The 11,583-nt window shown below is 53.3% G+C and overlaps 2 protein-coding genes across 2 annotated transcripts; both read left to right on the top strand.

The window, feature by feature from the left end:
• Positions 1 to 2,130: 2,130 nt before the first annotated feature.
• LOC138369545 (uncharacterized) lies at positions 2,131 to 4,235 on the top strand. The gene is made up of 2 exons (XM_069332962.1): positions 2,131 to 2,180; positions 3,569 to 4,235. Exons 1-2 carry the CDS (start codon positions 2,131 to 2,133, stop codon positions 4,233 to 4,235), a joined length of 717 nt encoding a protein of 238 aa, XP_069189063.1.
• Positions 4,236 to 8,133: 3,898 nt separating this feature from the next.
• On the top strand, positions 8,134 to 8,700 carry LOC138369544 (elastin-like). Its single transcript, XM_069332961.1, has one exon. The coding sequence runs from the start codon at positions 8,134 to 8,136 to the stop codon at positions 8,698 to 8,700; it is 567 nt and encodes a 188-aa protein (XP_069189062.1).
• The last annotated feature ends 2,883 nt before the right edge of the window (positions 8,701 to 11,583 follow it).

Below are 11,583 nucleotides of genomic sequence, written 5' to 3'. Positions count from 1 at the left end.
ATACCTCTATATATGTAAATGTTAGCACGAGTTTGGGAATGTTGTTGTACTCTGAGGACTGACAGGAGGTCCCGAGGATTGTGATAGGCCAGCCTGGCGCCCGACACCCCTATTATGGGTACAGCGTCCCCACCAGACACCAAGATTACTACTACAGCACCAGGTAGACGCCCTCCGTCCCCCCCGGGGCAGAAGGTCGGTAGTGCTCCCATTAATACCATACCTAATGCCTTAGGGGGGTAGAAATAGCCTAGGCTACGCTATCCCTTTGAGATGTATTTGTTCTTGTCTCAGTAAACATACTTGAATTTGAACTAATACCTAATGCCTAATTCTAGGCCTAATACATGCTATCGGAAGCCTAATAATCTACATATATGTGCTATACTAGGGCTAGGAATATTTGAGTTTGGTTTTTAGTTTTACTTTTTCCATACTGGAAAAAATAGTACAATCTCACACAATTGAGAGAGCCGAGTTTTTTCTCATTTAAGAAACCAGTGAAAATCACTAGTAATCTTCATTTAATACCGTTGGCCGGACCGGTGCTTATATTTCTTCCCGCTTTTTGCTTGTCATTCATTTATGGTTTGTATTAATGTTGTGGCGATGTGGACCACAATATGAACGCTGTTCTTCAGGCAGTTTATTAATTTACAGTTGATGCATCCGTTGTGATGCACTTGTCATCACTGTTAACAGTACTGTTAACAGTTATCTGTACCACGGGTATGGAAGCAGACGCTACAATACCTAGTAGGCTATGCTGAATGTTGACTCAGATACTCTGTGACACATTGTACACGGGTGGAGAACACGCTCCTGACTCTTGCTTCACCTTCACCGCACTTCCTACCATCTTGAGGTTATCTTGACAGATTGTCCTAGAGAGGACACCCAGCACATCTCCACGACGGTGTGTACCAGGTGTTAGTGAGAGCCAGACAACACCGTGTTCACCACACAGCCCCAGCTCATGTTCCACCACAACACCGTGTTCACCACACAGCCCCAGCTCATGTTCCACCACAACACCGTGTTCACCACACAGCCCCAGCTCATGCTCCACCACAACACCGTGTTCACCACACAGCCCCAGCTCATGCTCCACCACAACACCGTGTTCACCACACAGCCCCAGCTCATGCTCCACCACAACACCGTGTTCACCACACAGCCCCAGCTCATGCTCCACCACAACACCGTGTTCACCACACAGCCCCAGCTCATGCTCCACCACAACACCGTGTTCACCACACAGCCCCAGCTCATGCTCCACCACAACACCGTGTTCACCACACAGCCCCAGCTCATGCTCCACCACAACACCGTGTTCACCACACAGCCCCAGCTCATGCTCCACCACAACAACGAGGAAGTTACAACCACATACAGATCTCGGTCAACCTTCAGTAGAGACAAACAGAGTAACGTTAATAACCTGTGAGTGATCATAGAACCTGCAGACGAGAGGCGGAAACCCAGCAGAGCGAAGGTAGATTTTAAGACACTAATACTGTGTAGGGTTGTTGTTGTTGCTCTGTATTGTTGTTGTTGTTGCTCTGTAACAACCTTATTCAGAACTGGGGGGTGGGGGACAGGCTGACCTGGGAGTTGTGGGGTCACACCTGGGAGTTGTGGGGTCACACCTGGGAGTTGTGGGGTCACACCTGGGAGTTGTGGGGTCACACCTGGGAGTTGTGGGGTCACACCTGGGAGTTGTAAGGTCACACCTGAGAGGTGTGGGGTCACACCTGGGAGTTGTGGGGTCACACCTGGGAGTTGTGGGGTCACACCTGGGAGTTGTGGGGTCACACCTGGGAGTTGTGGGGTCACACCTGGGAGTTGTGGGGTCACACCTGGGAGTTGTGGGGTCACACCTGGGAGTTGTGGGGTCACACCTGGGAGTTGTGGGGTCACACCTGGGAGTTGTGGGGTCACACTGGGAGTTGTGGGGGCACACCTGGGAGTTGTGGGGTTCGTCACCAAGTTCTTAGACCCCAGAAGACAGGTCGTACGCAAGTTTCAGCCTGTGGTGTGTGTGTGGGGGGGGGCGGCGTATATACTGGGTTCAAATATATATAACAAATATAGAGGTCGTCGTTGTCTCAGTTCGTTATGTCATCCAACATGCGCGTCGCCTTGAGTGTTTTCACCCGAGACTTCGATGCCTTTAAAAGGTAAACATGATGCTATAAAATATTTTACCCGCGTGTAAAGTGGGGTATGCTGCCGGGCCTTGAGGTGGGGGCGCGTAAGGCCCAAAGTCCTTCCTCAACACCCAGCCGGCGGACACCAGCCTCACCTGCCCCGCCTCTCACACTATTTTGATACCTATGTGTATATCCGTCTGTTTGGCGCTCTTCTGGTCGCCATGTTGGATTTTATGTTGCGGACCGTGGAGTAGGGAGCGACCTGGGACTTTGGGGGGGGGGGGGTGTCCAGGTGTTGAAGTAGAAGGAGTTATGGGTGAACAGATACCTGCTTGATACCTGGTTGATGGGGTTCTGGGAGTTCTTCTACTCCCCCAAGCCCGGCCCGAGGCCAGGCTCGACTTGTGAGAGTTTGGTCTACCAGGCTGTTGCTTGGAGCGGCCCGCAGGCCCACATACCCACCACAGCCCGGCTGATCCGGAACTTCTCTTAGAAATCAGTCCAGTTTTCTCTTGAAGATGTCCACGGTTGTTCCGGCAATATTTCCTATAGTCGCTGGGAGGACGTTGAACAACCGCGGACCTCTGATTTTTATACAGTGCTCTCTGATTGTGCCCATGGTACCTCTGCTCTTCACTGGTTCAATCTTGCATTTTCTTCCATATCGTTCACTCCAGTACGTTTGTGATTTTACTGTGGAGATTTGGGAAGTGGCCCTCCAGTATTTTCCATGTGTATATTAGTTGGTATCTCTCTGGTCTTAGTGTGTTAGTGATCACATTGTTGAGAGGGGGAGTAGAGATGTTGAAGGTGGGTATGAGGTTGGGGAAGACCTGAGGGACTTCTCTTGGGAACCATATAGGAAAAGGTTGAGTTTCTTAGTTGGGGAAGTGTTCAGGCCTCCTGGTCCTGGATGGGAGTAGGGGCACGAGTTGAGGGCGGGTCTTACTTTGAATGGGGGAGGGATCAGTGGGGAAGGTGGGGTCACACGGTGGGAATGTTGGGTCAGGGGAAGGGGGACTGGCCACGCTCTGCCCCGCCTGAAGGTATTTCCCGAGCGCTTAAGATAGACACATACGGACATTGTCAAAGAGTGTGTGTGTGGAGGCAGGGAGTGAGGACGCGTGTGGGACAAACAGGTAGCAGTCTGGCATGAGACGAGAATAGGGTTGACGATGGCGGGGAAGAGCCAGCCCTCCGTATTTTAATTACCCGGCCGCCGGCAGCCCTCAGTCCTCACCGCACGTATCGTCTTCCTCCGTAAAAGACAAAACGTCTCCTTAACGCGTCCTGCTCGGCACCCAGCCAGAATAGGTAACATTTCATAAATTTTAAGACGGAGGTGGGAAGTGTTGTGACTTCAGTGCGGGCGCTGTGTTGTCTGTCTCTCTGCCCCTTGTGCTGTCTCCCGCCAGTCTCCGCCCCTGGCCTCAGTTCTCCCGCCAGTCTCCGCCCCTGGCCTCAGTTCTCCCGCCAGTCTCCGCCCCTGGCCACAGTTCTCCCGCCAGTCTCCGCCCCTGGCCTCAGTTCTCCCGTCAGTCTCCGCCCCTGGCCTCAGTTCTCCCGTCAGTCTCCGCCCCTGGCCACAGTTCTCCCGCCAGTCTCCGCCCCTGGCCTCAGTTCTCCCGCCAGTCTCCGCCCCTGGCCTCTGTTCTCCCGCCAGTCTCCGCCCCTGGCCTCAGTTCTCCCGCCAGTCTCCGCCCCTGGCCTCAGTTCTCCCGTCAGTCTCCGCCCCTGGCCTCTGTTCTCCCGCCAGTCTCCGCCCCTGGCCTCAGTTCTCCCGCCAGTCTCCGCCCCTGGCCACAGTTCTCCCGCCAGTCTCCGCCCTTGGCCACAGTTCTCCCGCCAGTCTCCGCCCCTGGCCTCAGTTCTCCCGCCAGTCTCCGCCCCTGGCCTCTGTTCTCCCGCCAAAGTCCGCCCCTGGCCTCAGTTCTCCCGCCAGTCTCCGCCCCTGGCCTCAGTTCTCCCGCCAGTCTCCGCCCCTGGCCACAGTTCTCCCGCCAGTCTCCGCCCCTGGCCACAGTTCTCCCGCCAGTCTCCGCCCCTGGCCTCAGTTCTCCCAAGCAACTTGTGGTCGCATAAGTCGAAGCTTTTCACGGAGAATCTCGGTAACTAAACATGAAATCAAACGCTAAACTGCCTTACATGATGACAACAAAAGTGCTGCCTATCAGCGACTACGTTATGGCGCTCTTTATGCCCCGCCCAGAAGCCTGGTCGTATATGTTGTGTTATAATTGAACTATTCGGACGTTCGAATTCTCAATTCGGGTCTTAAAGTGGATGGAAGTGCCAGAGTTGGAAAAGTGTGGTACACTGAGCGAGAGTCGCAGATGCCTGTACAGAGTGAGAGAGTTGGAGACCGGTGCAGTGTGTGTCCGGGGAAGAGCCAGGCGAGCATGACTAGTGCCGTGTGTGATCTGGCTCTCAGCTGCCTGCATACCTCCCCCAGGCACTGTGCCAACACCACTGCCACTCTTAACTGCCACTCTCCCCATATATTAACACCATAACTAACTGCACTACCATTATCATGAGCTTCCGCCACTACCACCGTGGTGGCGCTGTGGTCACTGCACTCCATTCACGCCCAAAAGGTCCCGGATTCAATTCCCGCGGCAGAGCAGGAGTGTTTGGGCACCTTTGACTGCACGTGATGCCTCTCTTCACCTAGCAGTAAATAGGTAGCCTGAGGTTAAGCAAATGTTGTGGGGTGTATCCTGGAGAAGGTCAGTAGCTGACCTACATTACAAAATAAAGCCTGCATTAAGCCACCGCTCGTGTCCCTCCAACTACGGCAACCATTGATTTCAAATCTCAGTTACCTTTCAGGTATAGTTATAAAGGAGCGCTAACAGGATAATGATGTAGGCATGTGAGTGTACTGGTACATTGTACACGAAGCTTGAGTCACATGTGCCAGCAGCTGTTGGTGGCGTGTGGGTGTGTATGGGTGCCGCTGACACCTGGCTGCTGCTTCCCTACACACACACATGACCACAACACCCCAGGGGTACAGGTGTGAGCACCGCTAGAGTGAGGAGCAGCTAGTATGTGCAGCACTTGACACGCTGCTCGTCACACTGCCTCCATGCTACACACTATACTGTCATTGTGAGTAGTGAGTCGACCAACACTGTGAATGTTCCCAGGTCCGAGGCTTACCCCCCTCCCCCCCTCCTCGGTGGTGTGGGTGTAACACTCACCTCACACCACTGTGCGCCTCTACACAGGTGCTCTTACCTATATTACCTTATAAAGCAAACTTTATTTACAGTACAGTGTAACGTGGCAATATTAGCTAATATTTGACAAACGAGCCCCTAGCACACCTCATCATGCTGTGAAAAAAAAACGCTTTTCGTCCTGTTTCTGCAACAGAGGCCTGCCGCCCTTTGAATGAGAAAACACTCAACGTCTCCTGCGGATCCGATTGTCCCACAGACATGCAGCATGTCTGTGGGACACTCGGAAACTGGCCGCCAGTTTCCACCCCTCCGTGGACTGGATGGTACAACACAAGGGATGGCTAGAGGACCCATTAGTCTGACTGAACGAATGGAACTTTCAAGGAAATGCTTAATCTCAATTCAATTGAGAAGCGGCTGCCACCTCCCCATTACATTCCTTACTACAAGAGTATTGTGATATTAAAGAGTTGATAATTACTAATTAGGATGGCCAGGGTGTGTATGGGGGGAACCACCGCGTCGTTTTATAAGACTTTAGGCTGGATGTTGACTTAGTATATACGTCCAACGAAAGGTTTTGATCATTTCTACTGAGAGATTTGTTCTTTTGATGTAATTAGTTACTGACAGTTATGTTAAACAATTTAATGGTGGAAAATGTTGGGAGGTTCTAACAAGGAGTTTCAACGTCCTTGATGACATAGTCCGGAGATGACAGTGGGGGAAACCAGTCACACAAAGATGGAAAATTAACAAGATTTTATTTAATATAAATTATGATGTTTATCAAAAATCCCTAAGCTACTCCTATCCTACACTGGCAATGGTAAGTCATTTAGACATGGACAATATCACCAGAGATATCACACGTTATCTTATGACCGGTTCAACAACCACCTCTCAACACCTGGAGACTCCGTCTTCTACCCACCTCTTGATGACGCAGCCCTCCTCCAGTCACCACCTCCAGTTACTCTATATTATATCATCATACCCCAGGGTATATATACCCAAACCTGCCCCAGCTAGTGTCAGAAGGTAGCTTTTAGCTTGTTGGTGCCATACCCCTCCCCTCCCCTCATGTTGATGCCATACCCCGCCCCTCCCCTCATGTTGATGCCATACCCCGCCCCTCCCCTCATGTTGATGCCATACCCCGCCCCTCCCCTCATGTTGATGCCATACCCCGCCCCTCCCCTCATGTTGATGCCATACCCCGCCCCTCCCCTCATGTTGATGCCATACCCTTCCCCTCCCCTTATGTTGATGCCATACCCCTCCCCTCCCCTCATGTTGATGCCATACCCTGCCCCTCCCCTCATGTTGATGCCATACCCCTCCCCTCCCCTCATGTTGATGCCATACCCCGCCCCTCCCCTCATGTTGATGCCATACCCCGCCCCTCCCCTCATGTTGATGCCATACCCCGCCCCTCCCCTCATGTTGATGCCATACCCTTCCCCTCCCCTTATGTTGATGCCATACCCCTCCCCTCCCCTCATGTTGATGCCATACCCCGCCCCTCCCCTTATGTTGATGCCATACCCCGCCCCTCCCCTTATGTTGATGCCATACCCCTCCCCTCCCCTCATGTTGATGCCATACCCCTCCCCTCCCCTCATGTTGATGCCATAGCCCTCCCCTCCCCTCATGTTGATGCCATACCCCTCCCCTCCCCTCATGTTGATGCCATACCCCGCCCCTCCCCTCATGTTGATGCCATACCCCGCCCCTCCCCTTATGTTGATGCCATACCCCTCCCCTCCCCTTATGTTGATGCCATACCCCTCCCCTTCCCTCATGTTGATGCCATAGCCCTCCCCTCCCCTCATGTTGATGCCATAGCCCTCCCCTCCCCTCATGTTGATGCCATACCCCTCCCCTCCCCTCATGTTGATGCCATACCCCGCCCCTCCCCTTATGTTGATGCCATACCCTTCCCCTCCCCTTATGTTGATGCCATACCCCTCCCCTCCCCTTATGTTGATGCCATACCCCTCCCCTCCCCTTATGTTGATGCCATACCCCTCCCCTCCCCTCATGTTGATGCCATAGCCCTCCCCTCCCCTCATGTTGATGCCATAGCCCTCCCCTCCCCTCATGTTGATGCCATACCCCTCCCCTCCCCTCATGTTGATGCCATACCCCGCCCCTCCCCTTATGTTGATGCCATACCCTTCCCCTCCCCTTATGTTGATGCCATACCCCTCCCCTCCCCTTATGTTGATGCCATACCCCTCCCCTCCCCTTATGTTGATGCCATACCCCTCCCCTCCCCTTATGTTGATGCCATACCCCTCCCCTCCCCTTATGTTGATGCCATACCCCTCCCCTCCCCTTATGTTGATGCCATACCCCTCCCCTCCCCTCATGTTGACGCCATACCCCGCCCCTCCTGTTGACGGCACCCCGTGCTACATGCTCTCTTTAATACCCACGAATCTATTTTTGTGGTAAACACTTATGACTGAGGTGATGACGTCTGGGCACATGAAGCAACTGTGTGTGTGTTTAACTCGCCAACCCATAATAACATTGAGGCAACGTCACTACTGGTGCAATATTGGCTGTGTACTGCCCGCTCAGTCAGCAATAAGCGCCGCGGGTGAGGAAGACGTGAAGGGAAGGGTGTATGGTGGCGCTGGTGCAGCTCTGTTTACATCTGGTGATTGGCGAGGTCACCTGCCTCGCCCCTCACTCACAACTGCTCGTGTTTACACCTTAGTGTATCTGGCTCGGGCGTCCGAGGGAGACCTGCATGGGTGAGGGTTCCTGCTGCTTTGGGCATGATGGCAGGGGTTTCTGCTGCCCTGGGCATGATGGCAGGGGTTCCTGCTGCCCTGGGCATGATGGCAGGGGTTCCTGCTGCCCTGGGCATGATGGCAGGGGTTCCTGCTGCCCTGGGCATGATGGCAGGGGTTCCTGCTGCCCTGGGCATGATGACAGGGGTTCCTGCTGCCCTGGGCATGATGGCAGTGGTTCCTGCTGCCCTGGGCATGATGGCAGGGGTTCCTGCTGCCCTGGGCATGATGGCAGGGGTTCCTGCTGCCCTGGGCATGATGGCAGGGGTTCCTGCTGCCCTGGGCATGATGGCAGGGGTTCCTGCTGCCCTGGGCATGATGGCAGGGGTTCCTGCTGCCCTGGGCATGATGGCAGGGGTTCCTGCTGCCCTGGGCATGATGGCAGGGGTTCCTGCTGCCCTGGGCATGATGGCAGGGGTTCCTGCTGCCCTGGGCATGATGGCAGGGGTTCCTGCTGCCCTGGGCATGATGGCAGGGGTTCTTGCTGTCCTGGGCATGATGGCAGGGGTTCCTGCTGCCCTGGGCATGAAGTTGGGGACAAAGAGGATATCGTAGTCTGGGTGTCGGAGGGTTTTGGACGTGAGAAGCCCCTAGTTACAAGTTGACATGTATTTACGATGTGTGAGTGCGACCATAACTCTCGCCTCTCCTCTCCTCTCCTGTCCTCTCCTCCCCTTTCCTCTCCTCTCCTCTCCTCTGGATGCCACCGTCATCAGGACACCTTTACTGAGGGGGAACGTGTACTCAGGTTGACTGGGCGGCCTCGCTAATCTAGCCACACCGAGTGAGAAGCGTTAGACTCATGGGAGATGTTACCATCGTGAAGGAGACAGAGCCTAACCTCTTCCGTCTCGTACAGCAAGGTGTCCTGGGGTATGGCAAGGTGGTGCCCTGGGGCACAGCAAGGTGGTGCCACGGGTTTGGTTATGAGGGTAGTGACCCCCGCCCGGGGCTGGAGAGTGGTGCCCTCGCAGCTCTCGCTCACTGTCTGTCTGCACGAGATGAGATGCTCCGTCACCATCATCATCATCACCACGAGGCTCGTTACCAGCTGTCACTATCATTCATCACCAGCCATGGGCACCCCCCCTCCCCGCCCCAGAGTGCCACAGGCGTGATGGTAGCCGCTGCCAGTATACTGATCATCACCAAGTGGCACTCTCTCCACTCCTCCTCCTTTGTTATTTAATACGCCTTATAGTGGGTAGAGGGAACTGTTGCTTCTGGCAGGGCCACGTCACCCGCCGTCCGCGGGTAATGCGCGGGTGATGCACCGCCCAGTTTGTCGCTTTATTCTGGTAATTAGCCTTTGTGAATTCCATTTATTATTGTCATTTACTATCATTAAATATCTTTTAAATGCTATCAACCATCAACTTTTTATGCTATCAACCATCAACATTTTATGCTATCAACCATCAACTTTTTATGCTATCAACTTACTATCAAGTAACTGTACGGTCATTATCATGCCTATAATCCATAGCATGATGTTCTTAATGACTCTTTACATAAATTGTCGTTTCATGACTGCTATTACTGTTGTGAGTTGTCTTACATGTTACTGTCTTACATGTTACTGTGGGTGACAGGTGGTGGTGACGCCTCACATCATGACTGGTGATGTCAGGAGCACGTCACACCCACACACATCATGACTGGTGATGTCAGGAGCGCGTCACACCCACACACATCATGACTGGTGATGTCAGGAGCACGTCACACCCACACACATCATCACCACTACACACACACACGGATCACAGTAACGTGAAGCATCAGTGATAAAATCCGTAGGGGCCGTGATGAGGACTCGAACCCATGTGCTGGGTATTCCCAGGCACCCGCCCTAGACCACTAGGCCACGACATGGTCAAAGGCCTCTTGGACCTGTTGATCCGGGGCGTGTGCCTGGGTATATACCCAGTACATGGGTTCGAATCCTCATCACGGCTCCCATGGATTTTCTCATCATGACCAGTGATGACGCTGCGAGACCCTTGATGACTGGTGATGATGTGCGGGTGACACATCATTATGATGAGTGGTGATGTTATCTGGGGCATGTGGGAGGGTGGCGGCGCCACGCTCACTCTCCCCTCCCACCCCCACTTTACCCCCCCTCCCCCCACTTTACCCCTCCCCCCTCCCCATACACACAACTGACGGCTGAGTGGACAGCGCTCGCTCGAGATTCGTAGGGTCCGGGTTCGATCCCCGGCGGAAACAAATGGGCAGAGATTCTTTTACCCTGATGCTCCTGGTTGCCTAGCAGTAAATAGGTATTTAGGAGTTAGACATCTGTTACGGGCTGCTTCCTGTGGGGGGGGGATTGTGGGGGAAAAATCAGTTGAATGGTTAACAGTTGAGAAGCGTGCCCAAAGAGCCAGAGCTCAACCCCCGCAAGTACATCTAGGTGAGTACACACAACCGATGTCACGTGACGCCTCCATAATGTTGACCTCCCCCCCCCCCTGTTGACCCCCCCCCCCCCCCCCCCCCCCCGCCGGGGCTCTCTCAACGCTCTAGTATTTCCTGGAAGGCTTTCCTTGCTGTGGGCGAGGCATCCTCACTGCTGATTGGTGGGTTTGGTAGTGGTGATATTGCCCTAGGTGCTGATTGGTGGGTTCCATCTAGTTGTGACGTCATCGATGCTGATTGGTGATTCCGTGTGGAAGTGTAGAAAGCTTCGTGATTGATGATTGGTCTGTGGAGTGATGTCATCCTTGGCAGTTGTTGATTGGTTGGTGTCTGGAACATGGGGTAATGTATGGTTTACCTCTGGCATGGAAATTGTCATTAAATTGCTGGCTGGTTCATATTTACATTGCGGAATGTTCTTAAGGAATGTTCTTAAGTACGCAATGTTTGCTAATTGTACACTAGAATGTGTGGGAAGTTTGACGAGGTGTGATTGGTCGGTGAGTGGTTTGTGGGATATTTGGTGGTTGCTGATTGGTTGGTTAGTCTGGCTAGTAATTATTTCAAGCGTTTATTAGACATATATATGAATGAGAGTGGATGGATATAGATAGGAGCTGTCTCGTATGGGCCAATAGGCCTCCTGCAGTTACCTTTATTCTTATGTTGTTAAGTGTGTTGCTTCTGAGTGTTTATTGGTTGGTATGTGAAGCGAGTGACGTCCCTAGGGGGCCCAGGTGCTTGGTACGCTACTGACACGATGCTTGTGTTGCGACGCTTAGAGCCTTGTGTGCCACTGACAGTGGACAGTGATGGTACCATCTGTACAGCTGGTACAGGTGCACTGTATGGGGGGGGGGGGGGGGGGAGCGGGAAACGGTGAACTGTACGGGGGACTAAATACACGACCAGATACCACTTTTATTTTGCTTGTGTTCTTAGCAGGATACAGCTCGTAGTACCGAGGATCAGTATGCTGAGGGCGGAGTGTAGCAGTATTGAGCGTCTGCGAATTTC

Source organism: Procambarus clarkii, chromosome 29, assembly GCF_040958095.1.
Source record: "Procambarus clarkii isolate CNS0578487 chromosome 29, FALCON_Pclarkii_2.0, whole genome shotgun sequence".
Taxonomy (NCBI): Eukaryota; Metazoa; Arthropoda; class Malacostraca; order Decapoda; family Cambaridae; genus Procambarus; species Procambarus clarkii.
The sequence above is the reverse complement of the archived record's forward strand: the minus strand, read 5'-3'. Positions and strand labels throughout refer to the sequence as shown.